We start from the raw sequence: 18,940 nt of genomic DNA on the forward strand, positions 1-18,940 counted from the left end.
GAATGTTGCCAGAGGTAAAAATTTCATGTTTTTTTAATTGATTGTATGGTTCTCCATTAGTAAGAGAAAACCAACGTGCGACATGTGCTTTGGTGTTTTGTAGTTTAGAGCACCTGATGTTTTAGTCCAGGTGTGGATACTGCTGTACTGGGGAAGGGCAATTTATAGGCTAGTTGAGTGATGGGGAGCTGTACAACTCACTGGAACATTGAGGGTGATTGTGGAGAAAATTTGTGAAGCCTGTGAAGCACAGAGAAAAAAAAAAATAAATTTGTGAGAACTGCCTAAGATACAGTAATGCCAGCAAAATATCTGCAGCTTATTTGATGTATCTGAAAGTAGAATATAATTTTTTGTTAGACTGTGGATACTCTTTCCTTACAACTGGGACACTAACACCATTTTGGTCTCTTTTTAACTATTCTAAAATCCTTTATTTTATAGTCACTCTATTAGTCTCGGTCTCTGCTACTATAATAATAATAGTGATAATCAGTATAATAAGTGACTGTAGAACCTAAAAACATTCCTTCTGCCTTGAAATGTCCATATTAAAGCCTGAAATCCCTTAGCAACTTGTATTTTGATTTCTGAGTCATCCTACAGCTTAATCTTTTCAAAATAACATTTGCAACTGAAAGTTTGCAATTTTAGTAGTTGGAGTGGGGGACATTGACAGGAAGGCACTGTGCTTAAAATTCTCTTTTAAAATGCTTATTGAACCCACCCTCATCTTCTGTGCATAGTTTCTTACTGCAAAAAGCCTAGATGATGTGGCTGCATTATATTCAGCTGCACATCTGCAACAAACTGTTGTCATTTGCATTAGCACAATAGTTAGCTGAAAAAGCTGTCCTCAACACAGAATATTAACAGATGCCTTTCTCTTTTCTGACTCCATTTAAGCACAGGGAAAATATTTTATTTCCTTTCCCAAAGATGATAGAGCTCTTATTTCGGAGTGTTGTCTGATGTAGTCAGCTTATAAGAGAGGAAATCTGAACCAGTCATTTTATCAGAAATCAGTGTCTCCACATGCTTTCAGCTTTTGTAACTAATGTTCTGGGCCAGTCTTTCAAAACTGTGGGTAATTGAAAGCCGTAAACAAAAATATGCAATCACTTTCTGTAGTAGTAAACCTAGGATAACTGAAATGCGGGCGTTAGGTGCCTGATTTGAAGGGAATTAAATTAGAGGTGGATTGGTGCAAGCTTTTTTGGATGATATACTGTGGAGCTACACGTTTTTCAATGGCAGCCTCTCTATGACTACCTGATGCTGTAGGTTGGTATTGCAAAAGACATAGGTTGGTGTCCTATCATGTCAGGAATGGACCTGATGTGCCAGGCCATGAGATAACAAGTATCCTGATTTTAGCGTGAAAGCACTGTTATGGTCAGCTATAACTCCACTCTTTCTTTCAGTCTGTCTTAGTCTCATCTCATACAGCAGTTCAGGTTTTCCTTTACCCTTTCTGATCTCTCATGTCTCAGGCAGTACGTGCGAGACTTGCAGGTTCAATGCATGTCTCATGCTTTTTCCCCTGGTAAGCCTAGATTTCATGCGTTTTCAGTGTTGTGCAAATTCTGCCATCCTTTCTGAGCAAAAGAAGTTTGGCCTGATCTGTAACCAGCTGAAAAAATGACAAAATGCCATAGTTGCATGATCCTAACTAGTTTTGCAGGATTAGGGTCATGAAGCGGCAAAGAAGTTACTGAGTGGCAGAAGGGCAGATGGTGGGACTTTCACTTAGAAAGGTTCTACCAAAAGATACGTTTCCTGGCAAAAACCTGTTTTCAAGCCCTTCCGCAGTAAGCAACTCCGTACAGCCATGTACATGCCAGGCCTCATGCATGGCAGTGAAGTTTCTTGTGAAAGGGAACGTATATTTTTGTCCTACTCTTATACTGTTACCGACATGTTAGTTTTGGGCCACTGTTACAACAGCGGTTTTGGTGGATCCTTGGTTGACCCAGAGCAGTCGCTTTCATGGTTTTGTATTCTGATGCTACCGGCTATCTCAGCCTGTAACATTATGCACATAGGCTTTTAAGGATTTGTGAAATTTGAGGGTCAGCACATTGTTGAAGACTTATGGCCAGCGTGGAATGAACAAAATTCTGCTAGCAATAGTAACTTATATCTGATCTGTTGTTTGAAAGCTCAATTATGTTCCCAAGCAGTAATTCTTGCACGTAAGAAGAGAATAAATCAGTTCTTCAAAGATGACCGTATTTTCATTGCCAGAAGAAATTTCAGAACAGAATTACTTATCAAAACAATATTTTGAGAAATGATATCAGGCCAGTTAAATTCTTCATTATGTAAATTAGGGCTTGAAATCAATCCCATCTATTATAATTTAGAAAAGAAAAAAACCTCTCTTCCCACTTTGTGACATATTGTATTGTTCAGTGTTAGTTTTAGCTTCTGTTCTTGGCCTATTCATAGATCTGCAGTCCATTACAGTGGCGCCTGTTAGAGCAAATACTGTGAAAGTTTTGCCAGTTTTTCTATGATAAACCATGTTTTCCAGGAATTCATACTTAATCATAAAAAATCCCTCATAGTTGAAACTTGGCATGGAAAGTCTTGATTCACAAGGATTTCGCTTGTATATTTGTCTAGATTTTCAAAAATAAATCAGTCATCTAATTTATTAAATCAGAGGTATTTGAAAATAATGTATTGTTTAAATATCATAGAATTGTATTTGTTGGAAACAAATAATATTATGGTCACTCAATCTAAATAGACACATTTCCTGACAATGAATGATTGCTTTGTTGCTCTTACCTCACAAATCACTCTTAAAGGTTTCTGTGTGTTTTGTCTATTGGGTAGCTCCATGCTGAAATTGATTAGTAGTTTAAAATGGTCAAATTATTTGCAATATTCTAGAAATACTCAAATGCCTAAGGTATTTTCCTTTGAAAAGGTAACTGTGTATCAATGAAAATTTAACTGTATAAATAACTCTGGTATAATGTTGATATCGTGCATTTTAAAACTGATGTTTTCTATACAGCATGCTTATTTTATAGGTGGCAGGATTTTTCCATTTAGTTAATTAAATGTAAATAGCTATTAATGCACGTTATGAATGTTCATCACGGAGATATGAGAGTCAATCTGCTTTGTGACTCTTACCTAGGATGTTTCCGTAGTTCTTCCAGAGACAAACTATAACACTAGCAATTTCTAACTAATAATCCATGTAATTGTGCAGATTTTAATTGTCTGCATAGACAGGCAAACCAAGGAGAAATGCTTATTCTTTATTACAAATGTTTCTTTTTGACTGCATATTAGTATTTTATGTTTCCTGTTGAAATCAGGTCTGGGGAAAGAACGATTATCTAAAGTTTATTTACACAGAAATTCACAACAACAGAAATCACATTTTCAAAGCCTGTATGTGTGGAGAGAAGTTTAAAGGAGAGTAACTGGATAGCATTAGAGAGTAAGTAAGTAATTCGTCAGCTACACAGAAGGAACATGAAAAATGTTAAGCATAGCTGGAAGGAGAAGAAATTCAAACAGTATTTTGAAAGGAATCTCCTGAAGTCAGCAAATGAGAAGAAGGAAATGTTTCTTTCCAGTCTGAGCTAGAGAGAAGGAAAGTGGCTATAATAGTGGATTAATTGTCTCAGTAGAGAAAATAAACAGTGGAGTGGATACTTGTAACTAATTTGATAAGTATGTCACACCCTAAATGATCCAGTTGTCACCCACGATTAATCTTATAGGACAGTTTGAATCAACACATGGAACAGATTGTGATGAAGGCACTGGCCAAGAAATGAGTATTTGCTAACATGATGAAATAATTAGCATTCAGTAGAGATCAACTATACTTCAATGTGAGAAGCTGCTAATCACTTAGCTGAGCTTGGTTCAAATAAATACTTCCTTCCAGCATTCAAAACAGTATCAGCCCAACCTCAATATGTAGCCAAAGTTACAGACTTGCACGTCTGGTTTTTAGGTCCGTGTATTCCCGTCCAGGGGCTTATCACGTAAGCGTCTAAAATCAGAACTGTAAGATTTGTTCAGCTTGAAAAGCAGCTGCTAATTTGAAATTAGTCAAGTCTAAGGGGTTCGGGTAAATGTTTTTTCCATCATCTCTTGATCTTCTGCAAAGAATGTACCATTCTTGGGAGAAGTACTAGTTGGCAGAAGTCGGAAACATGCCAGGAAACCTGCTAGTGTTTCAGGACAGCGTTCAACCCTGTGCTCTGGCTCTTTCTATTTTATTCCTAAGATGTTGCCCTTGCAGCTGGACACCAGTTTAGCTAGGACTGTGGTTTGTGCTACTGTACCTGCTGGACCATACTGGGGAATGGGTTCTCTATGACTGCCAGCCTCAATAGCTACCTGTGGAAATCCTTCTGGCCCACAAAGAATTATTAGCATCAGATACTTCTAAGCAAAAAATAAGTAGATCTTGAACAATTTCAGTTATGCAATGTCTTTCAGCTAATACTGTCACAAAATAATGAAGCCACAATCTCATATCCATCAGAAGCTCACCCAAAGTAGCCATAAGAATGTGATGATGTGGAGCAGGAACAGCATATACATTTATATTTTTCATATGGTTAATTAAACCCATGGAATCATTCTGTACATACTAAGGTTTTATTGGTATTAGAATAAAGAATTTCTTTTTTGAAAAAAATAACTGATAATTACTTCTCTCTGTGCTTCTAATCAACAGTCTTTGATGTACATCTGGTTTTTAAGTACATCTGTAACTTCCAGTCAGGAAAAGCCTTTTATGGCAAGTAGCCTTTAAGCTACACGCTGTGTTTATTTCATATATTCTTTTCCCTCTTCTTCTTAAGAAAGCATCCACACATTTTTCTTCAACTTTATCAGTGAATATATACTTTAAAAAGTTTTATGCAGGAAAAAACTTTAGTTTTCAATTTAGTTTAGACTGGCTGTTTAAACTGGTGGTGGAGATTATAGTGCTGTCTTTCTTGCAGATGTATATCAGAATGAGAACCTAATTCGTCCACTCCATGTGTATTATTAGACACCACCTTATACTGCTTCTTGTATCATGTGTTGCCAAGGCTCTATCCAGCTGCTGTGTGTACGAGGCGGGAAGAGAGCCTCTGCGAGCATCTGCAGCAATAAGCTGTCGTAACAGAGATGCTGCAGACCATTCCTTCCCTGAGCAAACCCATGTCGTTTACTTCTGGGAGAGGAAAAAAGTGTTCTTGTTGTTCTTCAGGTCAGCTGAATGTAAAAAAAGAGACATGGTTTAAAATACGTGTTTTAAAACCGAGGCACTTAGGGTTGAAATGCATATTCATCATAGAGTCTTTTAATCACATGAAACAGCTCATGCGGATAATTTTATTGTCAAGGGCTTACTTCAGTTTAGTAAAATAGTTTCCAAATAAGCCTTTGTTGAGTCCTGCATGGTTGCTGTACGTGAAGCCAGTGCTGCCCCGCTGTAGGTGTTCCTGGCTATGCAGCTGTGCCAGGGGAAGAAGCACATGCGTGGTCCTCATCCAGCCCTGTGCGGAGCCCACCGGTGGCCTTTAGCACCTGGGGGGGGGCAGTCTGAGCCTTCCCACTGGCAGGATTTTGTCCGTCAGTGCGTTAGCAATTGTTAATACAGCCTCTTCTGCCTGCAAAGCTGCGAGAGTGGGAATGGCCAGGTGGTGGGCACTGGAGCCAAAATGTCCTCAGCTGCTCCAGCTGGAACCAGAAAAGGGGCATTCCCCATAACCACAGTAATGCTGGTTTCGTTCTGGAAATACACTCTATTTGGGCTGCTCGTGGCTCTTCCTAGACATAAGATTTTATGGTGAAGGTTAATAACAAGTCCAGGTTCTATGGCACTCCCCTGATTGATCACATTTTGTTATTTGCTTATTGCAGCTTTTGATGTAAAATTTGTTAAGAGTCATATGGTTAAGTCCAGCCCAGGTTGGGGTTGTTTTGTTATTTTTTGTTGTTGTTGTTTTGTCGTACCATCAGCAGATAAGTTTATCCAAAAAGAATTCCTTTCAAAATAAAATTTCTCTGTGTGAGGAGAGAATGCATGTACATTCACATGTGGAAATCTTCTGCAAAGTCAGTTGAGTTCATTTTGGATTTATATTTGCATCTGTGGAAATGAAGCTAACAGAAGCATCACAAATGTCACAGGCAGGACTAACTACTGTACTTGAAATGAATATGCTCAAACTTGGGGCTTTTATAGATCTAAAAAGTTTTCTTATCTTTACCACAAAATAAAATTAAAGCATGTGCTGTCTGTCTGTCTAGGAAAAAGGGGTGATAGCTTTAATACGGTTCAGTAAACATTGTTATTTGTTTCAATCAATTAGAAAAATAATAATCTGAGAATACTGGTAAACAATACCCTACAGTAGACCTAAAGAAAAATCTAGGTTGCTTTGTAAAGTGGTCCCACAATTAATTTTCATTTAGTTAAATGTAAATTTATGCTGGAGGATCAAAGAATTATAGAACTGGTTATGCATACTTGCAGGATGAAAATGCCACCTAAAAACCAGTGTTTCTCAGAAGAAATCTTGAGATGAGTTCACTACAATGTTGAGAGGAAAATTTCAAATTGGCTGTGTAACTTTAGTAATAAGGAAAAAACACAATAAATAATTTTATCCTGTGTATGAACGTAACTGTAACTTCCAGTCTGAGACTCATATTTTAGAGACAATATTGGAAAACTGAACAGAGTGCAGATAAGTGTCACAAACTTGGAGGGCTACAAAATAGTCCTTAAAGAAAGGTACACAAAGACTGCCATATGTTTAACTTCTCAGAAAGATGTTGAGCTGATGTTTATCTACAATGCATAAAGAGAAAGGTCTGATCGAGGAGAGAAAGGCCTAATGAGGAATAATAGCAAGATATTAAAATTTAAGTTAGGAATTGAGCGCGTATTTCTGGCGGTAGAATGATTAACTGCTGGGACAATTATCAGAGGAAGTGGTGGATCCTCCGTCTCCTCTTGTCTTTAGATCTAGACCAGATGCATTTCTCCAACAAGTTATTAGCCTCAACAGCATATGAGAATAATGTTTGGTGGCTCATGTTTATGTAAGAGATCTCACTAGACATTCTCTTGACCCCAATTCTCACCTGCAATCAGTGCATCATCTTAAGTTTTAAAGAATAAAACATGTTTTCAATTATATTAATATAAAGTGTGAGCATTCTAAAGAGACATGAATTATCTAATTTTGTTATCTAGATATTTGTTACTGAATTTAAAGACTTGGAAAAAGTATGCAGGTTTAAGATAATCTTGATGCAGTGAACTTCCGATAAGAACTGGTTCAGCTGGCTTCAAGGCAAACAAGACACTTTGTTATTAAGTCTAATAATAAACTTTGAGAAATCACAGGTTATTTGGCTTGTGGTTTGTCCTTACTATGATCCCATGTGCATCTGCAGAAAAATTTAAGATAGAATACATTATATCTAATGCTGCTATTACCTGAATACTTGAATTTATTTGGAAATGTTGTAGAGCATAATTTAAAGAAAGTACAGCATAAATTGTTTGTTTCTACCTGAATTTCCATTTTAAATAACCGTGACTTTGAAACCAATTCATTTATTTCCTTCAAATGGGACTCCTTCACTGTGAAAATCTCCAAGCATATCAAAATCGAGGATTTACTGCTTTTGGCTGTTTTAATTACATTCTGATTAACACTAAAAAAAAAAAAAAGAAAAAAATTACCATCTATAACTCAGTATCTGCAATACAAGAAAAGAAGATATTAAATATTTTACAACCCATTCAGTGAAACCCATTAACTATCATATTTTAAAGGCTCATGATACCTTCAGCTAAATTATTTTTCCAGGGAATAAGAATTTTTTCAGTAGTATACACCGGTTTTGTGCCTTAAGGGGGGAAAAGTTAGATGGTCCCCTGGTCTGTTTACGCATTACTTTGGAGAAAGCCAAAAAGAAATACTTTTAAGCTCAGTTTATCTTAAGTTGTTGGTCCTGATTTACTGATATTCCCTCCTGCCCTCAGCCAGCTCATGTTCAAGCCTCAAATGCCAGTTGGTCAAAAAGGTTTAGTTAACACTTCACAGCAACATGGGGACATTTAAAGAGCTGCTTTGGGGGAGGGCATGGGGGGTGTGTGGGGATGGGAGGGCAAAGTTTTCCCTGTGACAAGAATTATGCAGAGTTGAACCAAACATTGCTCAAACGCTCAGAAAAAAAATCAGGAGGAAGCCTGAAGAAAATTGATATAGTAGTTTTAAATTCATGATGAATGTTGTTACAGTTTAATGGTCTGGAGTCCGAGGTGGCCCCCACAGACACTGCCTGTGTGCCAGAAACACGGGCCGCTGGGAGCCAGGGGGACAGCAAAGCTCTAGGCACATGGTGTGTGAAAATCATAGAATCGTTATGGCTGGAAAAGACCTTGAAGATCATCAATCCAACCATTATCTAACTCGACCAGATCCACTTCTAAACCACGTCCCTGAGCACCATACCTAGACGGCTTTTAAATACATCCAAGGATGGTGATTCAACCACTTTCCCTGGGCAGCCTGTCCCAGTCTTTGATAACCCTTTCAGTGTAGAAGTTTTTCCTAATGTCTAACCTAAACCTCCCCTGGCACAACTTGACGGCATTTCCTCTTGTTCTATCAGTTGTAACTTGTGAGAAGAGACCAACCCCCACCTCTCTACAACCTCCTTTCAGGTAGTTGTAGAGAGCCCCTCAGCCTCCTTTTCTCCAGACTAAACAACCCCAAGTCCCTCAGCTGCTCCTCATAAAACTACTTCTCAAGACTCTTCACCAGCTTCATTGCCCTTTTGTGGACCCTCTCCAGCACCTCCATGTCTTTCTCATACTGTGGTGCCCAAAATTGAACACAGGACTCGAGGTGGGGCCTCACTAGTGCCAAGCAGGCACTGCAAATAGGTTTAACAATACTTCTTTACGAAATAAAATAGACAATAACACAAACAGCCAATGGTTGTACAACGTCTCTTTCTTTCACGTTCCAGGCCAAGTCTGTCAGGCAGCATGGAACAGTCAATGTCTGATATTTTTGTCTGCATAAGTGTCCTTTAAAACCAAAGAAATTACACACTGTGTATGTGCTGGTGAACGTACGGTAGTTATGTACCTGTTTCAATACTGGGCTTGGGGTAGGGAGGGAACCATGTTTTTCCCTGGAGTGCTGAAACTCACCCTTTAGCCCAGCTGTTCCTTTCCACAGCTCGCTCCATGGCATGTTTGCAGCATCAAAAATAGCACCAACGTCCTGCGAGAGCTGTGCTGCCAGTTCCCACACAGGCAGCGGATGGGCTGTGCTGCAGTATCATGGCATTACAGAGGGACTGTCGTCCTGATTCCTTTTTGCTTCCTTATAGAATTCCCCAGGCACTCCTTTTCCAAAGATAAAAGCACAGCTTCAAGAGTTGGCCCAGATCATAGTTGACAGAACCCAGTTGGGTGATTCTATGTTCCTAACTTCATTGTGGAAAGGAAAAAAAAAAGATTTTTGTACTGCCATGGGCCATAAAGCTGTTTCTAAAGTTGTGCCAGTGGTTTGACGATGTAAGTACACAAACAAAAGCTTTAGCAAGCTAAAGTGCCATATTTGATATTGTATGTATTCATTTTTCATAAATGGCTGTGCAGTATTAGTTTTAATATCCGTGAAAAACTGGTGTGTGACAGTGGGAAACAAGTAAAATTTAGGGTGAAAAGTGCCCTTTCTCCAGCTTCTGATAGTGAATAAACCTTCTATAGCAATATGATGTGGAATTAACTGGTTACAGCATAAATCAGCCTGGCTTGCTTGTGAGTGTTAGGTCCTCATAGGCAGTCTTGGGAAAGCGCTTCTCTTTAAGCCAGCAAGAAAGCTGCTGTAGCGCATTTTGGGATAAAGCCATGTAACTCAGGACATCTTTTAAATCCGGATGGGCCGTGTCTCAAAGATAGTGACTACCTCTGTAATAGTTAATTAAATGTGCTGGGGTGTTGTCGAGTGGTACATGTCGGTCCACGTCTGCATTGCTCTGCCGAGAGCTCCGGAGCCAAGGAGGTGCCGGCGGGAGCACCCCACAGACAAGTACAGCATTTTGGGATATTCTCTAACACAAATTTAGGTAGGCAGTATGAACAGCTTCTCTTTCAGCACCTTCTCGAGTATAAACCAAGTGAATATCAGTGAGCAGTGCAGGTGCAGCAGTTAATCCAGTACACCACTCCTGATGAGCAGACCGAAGTAATAATTTTACATCATATTCTTAGAAATAATATATTAAACTTCACTGATAGGTTTTCAGTTGTTATTCAGTAGGAGTCTTCTTGCTGAATAGTACTTTACTCTGTTGTCATGTGTTCTATTTTAGCCTCTTTTCTTACTGAACTTCAATAGGATTACCTGTGCATTACTTGAAGAGAGGCAGAAGTGATAATTAAAACTATTCTTGAGCCATTTCAGTTTAAGAAAAAAGAAAAAATGTCCTGGAACAAAATTTTTCCTCTGTTCTTGACCAGAATGCCTAAGGGGAATTAAAAAAAGACAAACCCTCCAAAACTAAACAGTATGTCACAGAAAAAAAAATCTCTAAAAAAAATACCAGCTTTCCAGTATAATATCTCTCTCTGTAAGAAACCCTTAGTTGAACAAAATGCAATTTACAGTATGAAATTAAACCTTGCGGGTGCCACAAATAAATGTTGTCTCAGTAGAATTTATTTTCTGTTCACTGTATGATGAGATAAAGATAAAAATAATTAAATTGGCTGGTAACAGGGGAAATAGAATAAAATTAAAGAACACTGGACAGAGGGAGTTGTAAGTCAGACCAGAGTCGAATCAAACCTAGACAAGCTCAAAGCCAATTAGTTCTTACCTATAATTGTTGCCTGTGGAGTTAAGATGTATTTACACATGCATGCATATTCTTGACTGTGTATAAATATTTTTTATAATTTTGAAATTTGCTTTATATCGCACTGTTAAAGGAAGGAAAACAAACCAACCCAAATCTTTCATTGGAAATATTTTGCTTGGCTGTGCTTGCAAAGCATGAGGTCTGACATGGTGTTGACTAAGATAAGAATAGTGAGTACTCTGTGTGCAACTGATGTTCATATCATTTGAATTCTGAGCTAAATCTACGTTAGATAAACATTTTTGGCTGCATTGAAGACCCACCTGTTTTCACACAACTGTGGCTGAAAGGAGGATGGGACCCAACATTTAAACGTCTATAAAATTCAGTGAAAGATAAGTCTCCTAACAGTTTTCTGAGTTTGTAGGTCACCTTGAGTTTGCTACTTTTCCTTTTTCCCCAGTATGCTTTCTTTTGTATCCTTCTCTGAGTCTGTATGTGTGAAGTCCTAATTGCAGTTTTTATATTCTTTAATAAACACTATCAGTTGGCTTATGTTCTAGGCAGAGTAAATGGGTGTTTTGCAAAGAATAATTATTTGAAACGATTGCAGCGGAATCAAGTTTTCAGTTAATATTTCACTGCCATCTACTGTACGCATTGGAAAACTGCACTTTGGGAAATTCACTGCATTTCAGCAATGTCAGATGACTCTCTTCCCAGTGAATTTGCCCTAAAATTGAGGAAAAATCCATTTAACTATCAATTGGCTGCAACATGTAAAGCCCATTCTTTGTGGAGGAATCAGTATTTCTTAAACAGATGACAATGTCTGATGACACTCAGTATGGTCCAGAAAGAAAGAACAGCAGATTTTAGTTTTGCTTAGATAGTTTTTATTCAGGCCCGATAAAAAATAGATGTGTACTTTGGGAGGAAAAGAGTATCTCACTTTGCTTATTCTTACCCTAAATAGTAAAACTTTTAATTTCTTAGTGGATCTGTCAAATCAAAAAAAGCTAGTGGGATTAAGACACAGAAACATGGGTTTATTTGATTTTTTTATTTTTTTTTTTAGTTGCGGAATTATTCTTTGATTCTTTTAAATTAGCTTTCATCTCAGTAGCTAATGGTGTTATTACACAAACACCAAGTATATGCAATGTTAAGTGTTGGTTGGGTTATAGTTGTTTACCCAAAGTTGTGAAATTATTAAATTGAAAATAAAATAACAGGGTTCTGGCTGCCAGGAACTGAATAAAATATCCCACAGGTTAGCTCTGCACTGCCAGCACTTTCGTAATGATTTGTGTAGAAATTGCAAAGTTTATTCAAGACAAAAAATTCCCTGCTTTTCATCAGTAAAGCTGACCAAATAGGTCAGAATGTGTGAAAAACATCGAACTATGCATTTTACATAAGGGAACTAATTTCCTTAGTCTATTATGTAGCTTTATTATAGCTATATAATTATTATTATAGCTATTATAGCTATAGCTTTATTCATTTCAGTATGGCAGGAACACATATAATTTATACCATTAACTATTAGTATTTCAACAAAAAGTACAAAAGAAGACCAGTGAGCCTGCAAAACCAAACACTTTGAAGGTGAAGAAATGCCTTCATTTGCTCCTTCTTTGTATCAGTTCTGATAAAGTCTGTAATTAAGGTATGGTTTTTTTTCTATTTTTATTCATTAATTGTTCTAGGGCCTAATCTGTTCAACATTTTTCAACCTTTGCAAATGAAGAAAGATTGATAAAATAATTCATAATTTTTCTATTTTCCATTGTTACCATATTTCAGTGCTTTGCAAAAAAAACCCCACCTTTACAAATTTTGGTATTTTGGGATTCAAAAGGGTGTTGTGGGCAGCTGATGTTCTCTGTGTGATCATACCATCCTTTCTGTTGTCATCAGAGGCAGCGGAGGGTGGTGATGCCCGCGACGTGCCCTTTGCTACGTGAGTAAAGCTCTTTGCGTCCTCTTCCTGTGGGCCACTCGTCAGCGTTGGTTTGTAAATCATGCTCTAGGAAGAGGTTGACTTTGTAGCAGTGGGGGAATTTTTTCTTTCACTGAGCGTGTGTTTATAAGATTTCTTAACAATTGGTGCATTTCTCTGGCAGTTTCAGTATCCAAAATTTTTAACCCGGCTGAAAGCCCCAGGAGATAAATTACCTCTGGGGAATAATTTCTGGACTGAATCCTTTGTTTGCGTGGTTTTTGCAATAGCTGTTTATGTGTAGTTTGATGTGCGCTGCAAATAGGGAGTAAGTGATGAGGCATCCATGGGTTCGTGCAGGACAGAAGTTGTCCCGCGAGAGAGGGCTCATCCAGAAGCTCATATCTGCTGACTTTCCCTTGATTTGATCTGACTGGTTAATTATTGAGTATCTCTATCTAATCTTTCCACTGCTGTCATTAGTTCCCCTGGTGCCTGCCATCCTTCAGTGACAAAACTTGAGGGCAATGTCTTTTCTAGCTTAGCACGCAGAGGAGATGCTGCCCCACACCGGGTCTATGATAGAACTGCGGCTGTAGGAGAATGACGTTTAGCTCCTAAAAGGACAAATGAAAGAGAAGAAAAGATCAAAAGACGTAATTAGCAAGGTCTGCTGTTATCCCAGGACACCGTTGTGCCTTTGCTGCTAGCAATGGAAGTTCTGCATATGAAAATCTAGGGAAGGGAAGTAGGCAGACACCTTTCAGTCCCATTATTCAGTAGTCATACATACAAGAGAAAAATGTTTTAAATAAAGAAGGGAGTATTTAATATTTTGATATCTGTAAAATAATAATTTGCATGTGAAAATGCTGAAAGTCTGCAAGGGAATTACACCATGAAGTAGAGCTGCAGATAGTCATTGCTTTTTTTTCCTTTATTAAATGTTTTAAATTTAAATCCTTGCTGCCCTCATGTGGACGTATGCTGTTGTTTCTCTGTCTGCTGAAACTAGCAATGGGCAGATTTTGTTGGAAGAGCAGTACATATAACAGTATTTGTACAGCAGATGAAGGAAATTCAGATACCGAGCTGATGCTGGCTGCCTGAGCCGAGGACCCCGAGCAATGTGGCGGCGAGTCCCTCTGAATACATTGGCTGCATTTTAGTTCTGGAGAACCCGGAGTGCCCTGAGTGTTAGGAATCTGCTGCCCAAACTCTGTCTGGAGAAAGCTGCCTTTGCAGCTGACAGAAGGTGATGAAGACTCCTTCTGAACTAGGTAATCTGTATCCCAAATTGACCAGGTGGGTCTATGGAGAAAGAACATGCAGTGTTTCCAAGCACCTTTCAGCTCCGGGTGTTGGACAAACCAGAGAACTGAGCGCAAGTCTCTCATATACCAGCACGCAGCAGCTGCAGGAGCAGCACTGCTAAAATGATACAAAACCAACAAAAAAGAAAGAGAAATAATCCAGCAAGAGCCAAGTTAAATTGGCTACTCTGTGGTGTACAGACAATTGCTGTGTATATTAGCGTAAGTAATGTTTTTTCAGGAATTCATGTTGGAATTGCATTATTACCTGTATGTTATTTTATCATTACCCGTATGTTACCATACCATTAGAAGTTGGAGTACACTGTTAGCTAATTAAAGTGTTTCATTGCATAGTGTCCGTCTACCTACCAGAACCAAGTGGTCCAAACAAAAGTTGAGTGAATACCAACGATTGGGATAAGTTACTTAGAAAATGAGGACTTGCTCATTGGTAACTTGTAAAGCAAATAGCAAACCTGAATTTTGTAACACTGCAATAAAGGATGTGAATGAATGGCTTTGCCAATCTTGTCTCTAAAATAACCTGTGCAGAAATATGATACAGAATGATAAATAAGCTTTTAAGGCTTTTATTTGCTTGATAATTGAAGATCAAACCCAGCTAAGTTTCAGGTCTTTCCTAGGCCCTATACATTTCAGTGTATACACGTGACTTTACAGACAATTAAACAAATTCTGTAAATTACGTTCAGACCTGACTCTGCTAATAGAAATTGAGGAGCCTTTTTTTAGACAGTCAGAGATAAAAAATGCTTTTTCAGGAGAAGTTAGTTAGCTGACTAGTATGCAAGGGAAAATGCAATCAAAATAAAAATAGGAATACAGTAACCTGAACAGTGCTCAGGTATCTTGCTGGGTGCATGAATTATTTGTATTTGCTGCCATTGCTGTTACCACCGAAGTCTTTCAAAAAATAGATTGTCTGCAGTCATAAAATAAAGATTGAGGATGAGACGTGATGTGGAGGCCCATAACTTGGGAAGGAGACGCGAGGCGTGTGGCTATCTGCCAGATGACAAGCAGGCAAGTTATCACTGGGAAGGATGTAATGTCGCTTAAAGAGTGGTGCTGGCTGCGCCTCCCAGGGGGCTGTGCTGGGCAATTTGCTCGGTTGGGTGCTGTTTCTGATCAGGAGGGGTTTATAGGCTAGGTGGGTCATACTTAACAGCTCAGATACTGTCACTTTCTGTCCTGCGTGGTAATACTATAACCTGTTACTGATGGCTGTAAAACCCCTCTAGAGAGACAGAGTCCTTTTGCTCTTCCTCATCCTTTGCTTCAGCCAGGAATTGCCTTCTGTGTGCAACAGCAAGTTCTGGGCTATAATAAACTGCTGCTGAAAATCCACTTCTTTTCAGCTGCCCCAGCAAAGCCAAGCGCGGCAGAGCCCTGCTGCTTCCCCCGGAGAGTGGGGCTTGGGGTCAGGGCTCTTGCTCTCAGGAGCGGCGAGCGTGGCGAGGTGTGAGGGAGGCCACGCGAGGCTCCCTGCGGACCAGGTTCTCCACAGCAGACCCCTGGCACAGAGCAGAGGGAGCCACCGCCACCCCGGCCCCGAGGGGGAGCACCTCCTCCATCGGCTGTGCTCGCCCCACTGCCCTCCAGTTGGGGAACTGGGAGAGTTTGGCTCCCGGATCCTCTTTTGAGGACCTACTTTCCATATCACAAACATCATGTTCTTCGAAAGACATCTGTAGCGAGGTATTCAGAAGTTACTTCTGTTCGCTGTGCTGCTGCTGGCAAAATAAGCACTGTAAATCTGAATTTAATAAAAGTTCTCATGCGTGGGGGCTTCAGCAGCGTACTTTGTTTGAACTCTCTAGTCTTTGTAGTCACTTTTTTCTTGCTAATCTCTAATCTCTGTTCTAGTAGCAATATGGGAACTGGTGGTTAGCCAATAAATACCTTTTATATTCAGTTTTCTGTTTAAAATGACAGTTGGAATTTGGGACTCTGTTAGCCTCACCAGCCATCTGGATTTTCTCTGTGTGGTTTAATATTGTCCTGAAAATAATGAAACTTATTCTGTACAACAGGGCACTTGGAAATCTAGTGAGCAGCCACAGAGCTCACTAACAGGAGAACAAGTTGTCAGGTATCAGCGGCGCCGTGGTACTGCCTCAGGGCAGGTTGTTACCCCATGGCACAAGTGAAGGAAGATAATTTGCCTTGAGTGTGCCGTGGGGCACGTATGCAGGTATGGGGACGATTGCTGCAGAGCAGCAGAAGCACGGTAGTGTGGGTTTTGCACAATGACATGTCAAATCACTGAAAGCCAGTACAATTCATTTCTGTTTTAAGGATATTTTGTGGGGAGCGTGCTGGCAATTTGATTTGATGCTTACGTTACAGCCTTACTTTGTAAGGCTTAGACAAATAGGTACCAAGTGGATTATGTGTCGTTTTATCTGTGCTTTTCAGGGGGGAAAGAATACAATCTTCCTTAAGCTTACAGTGAGCATTTATCTTAGCTCTCTGGAGGAGATCATAGAAAGAACTACATGTGACACTGACTGGAGTTTATATTTCTCTTACTAATTGGTCTGTAGAGTGAAAAACCTCAGAAAGTAACATCACTGAGCAAACAGGGTAGCAAAACTCCACTAAAGCTCTAATTGATTCTGCTGCTCTTGTGATGAGCAGCATTGTCACCCGTTTCAAATTGTTTCCCCTCATCTACTTCTTCCTTAATAAATATTTCAAACACTCGGGTGAAAAAAATCGGAATATTTAAAGTGCGAAATAGAATGCAGTGTTCAACTATACATTCATCCCAGTTCTGTTAATTTACAATATACCAACTAGTAGAATCACATAACAGAATTTTGATATGGAAATTTCTATAATTGAAACCATCTTCTTGTAATGCCACTTTCTGTCAAGTATTCCTTCCCTCTGACCTCATTAGGTGTGCCTAGTCATTAGGTACAGTGTTACTAAAGAGTTTTAACTTAGAAGCTGCTTTGATTAATGATTGGTTGGACTGAGCTTTTACTGTGTAGGATTAACTAGATTTAAAAAATGGCAAAATGCCATAGTAGCATTAATGCCAGACTTTAATGAGAAGCAGACGTAAACTCCAAGGACCCGTATGATTTTAATATGGACTGAACTTATGTGCTCATTACCTTAATGTCCTGTCCTATTTTATATACAAGTATTCCAATAATTTCTAGAGAACAGTAGCCTAGACAGCATATTACAAATGTGTAATCTCAAGTATATAACCCTCTATTTTTAATGAATCATAAATTTTGATAATTTTAGCATCAAATTTACTCAGTGTTATTATCAAATAGAGAAAAATGCTTCATACTGCTTTGGGCCTTTTTAGTTAAGAAACAATATGGCAGTAAGACAAAGCCTGACTGGCAAACATTTCCCCCGATTAATAATGTACTGACATTGTAGATGAAAAATGCATTTTCATATTTTTGTGTCATCTGCTATTTGAATTTCCTTTTACTATCTTCTTAAGTTAATTTAGTTCTGAAAGTTTACAAAGTTGGCACCTGTAGAGATTAATAACCTTATTTTTTTACCATTAATCACATATTTCAGTATATGATACTGCCAAGAAAACCCAGACTGTTCTCACTCCAGACAGAATTCGCTCGTCTCCTTAAATCCTACTAGAGTTGATAGGATTTAAGCATATATTTAACAGGTAATGCATTGCTGAATGTGGGCCTTTCTATCTAGCATTTTCCAGTCCTTGGTATCTTTGCTGAGAGAATTAAAGGGCACTGATTTATTATTAGAGCTGAACAGGAAAAAACTTCCCCTTCCCAGGAGTCTGAGATTTATTTTTTTTCTGCATTGATCCTGATTTCCTGATTTTGGTTATTTTCCAGTGATCTTCCACTAACAAAAAGCCTGTAATGAAATTTTTGTTTCTGCACAGTAATATGCTGTGAGCATTAGGCACAGTGCACTAATAAGCAATATTAGCAGTTCTTCACAGAAGCAGCACTGCTTCTGCCAAAGCATGTAGGACGACATTCAACCGAATACTTGTGCTGTAATGCCTAATTTCTCATCGAAATCACGGATGTATTGGACTTGACTTAAATAGGATTACTCACTCAAGCACGTTTACGCAAGGGTCTAAGGCATGTATCCAGCTTTCAGTGAGTTAGGAGTCTACGTACTCGTTTGGCCCCGAGCCCCAGGCACTTGCATAACATCGCTTGCGTGAGTTCCCCTGCCGAAAGCGAGACCTACATCAACATGGTTACACATTCGGGCAAAATTGTGCCTGTGGACAAGGGATGACAGTTGGGGATCCTGCTTCCTCTTGTACCGCATTGAAAACTTGTGTTTTCACTGGTGATTGAAGATTGTTAGCCAGCATTACCTTTGCAGTCCCCATCGATAATTTCTGTGCCACTGAGTTTTTCGGCTACAGTCTAATAGCACTTCTGTATTCTCTACTTAATTGACTCCAATACTGTTTTTCCTTTTTTTCAGGAAGAAGGCCAACAAAAACAAAGGACAAGAAAAAGAAGAAAAAGAATTTGATGGAAAGGGCTCAGAAGCAGCACAGCATCTTTTTAGCGACAGATAAAACAAGCCAGTAAAGACTTGGTTTTCTTTAATATATATTTTTTTTTGCGAAGTGCACAAAAGCTGCTATATGCTCCTGCCCATGGATGCACTACAATTCAGCTGCTTTGACAGTATTGGTGGCAAATAATAACTTGTGAAAAAAAAAAAAAGCCCACAAGCTTGTTTGGTTTATTTATATGGTTTTTATTTTATATTTTTCTTCTCAATTTTGGCCTGA

At 38.9% G+C, this 18,940-nt stretch overlaps 1 protein-coding gene across 1 annotated transcript in view; it reads left to right on the plus strand.

Moving 5' to 3' along the window:
- Positions 1–18,734, plus strand: part of RSPO2 (R-spondin 2) — a 47,033-nt gene extending 28,299 nt beyond the window's left edge. Inside the window, exon 4 of the mRNA XM_009891903.1 lies at positions 18,625–18,734. Coding sequence (XP_009890205.1) covers positions 18,625–18,734 — 110 coding nt within the window. The remainder of the gene's footprint in view (positions 1–18,624) is intronic.
- Positions 18,735–18,940: the final 206 nt, after the last annotated feature.

This window comes from Charadrius vociferus, unplaced genomic scaffold (genome assembly GCF_000708025.1).
Source record: "Charadrius vociferus isolate BGI_N301 unplaced genomic scaffold, ASM70802v2 scaffold15, whole genome shotgun sequence".
Classification (NCBI taxonomy): domain Eukaryota; kingdom Metazoa; phylum Chordata; class Aves; order Charadriiformes; family Charadriidae; genus Charadrius; species Charadrius vociferus.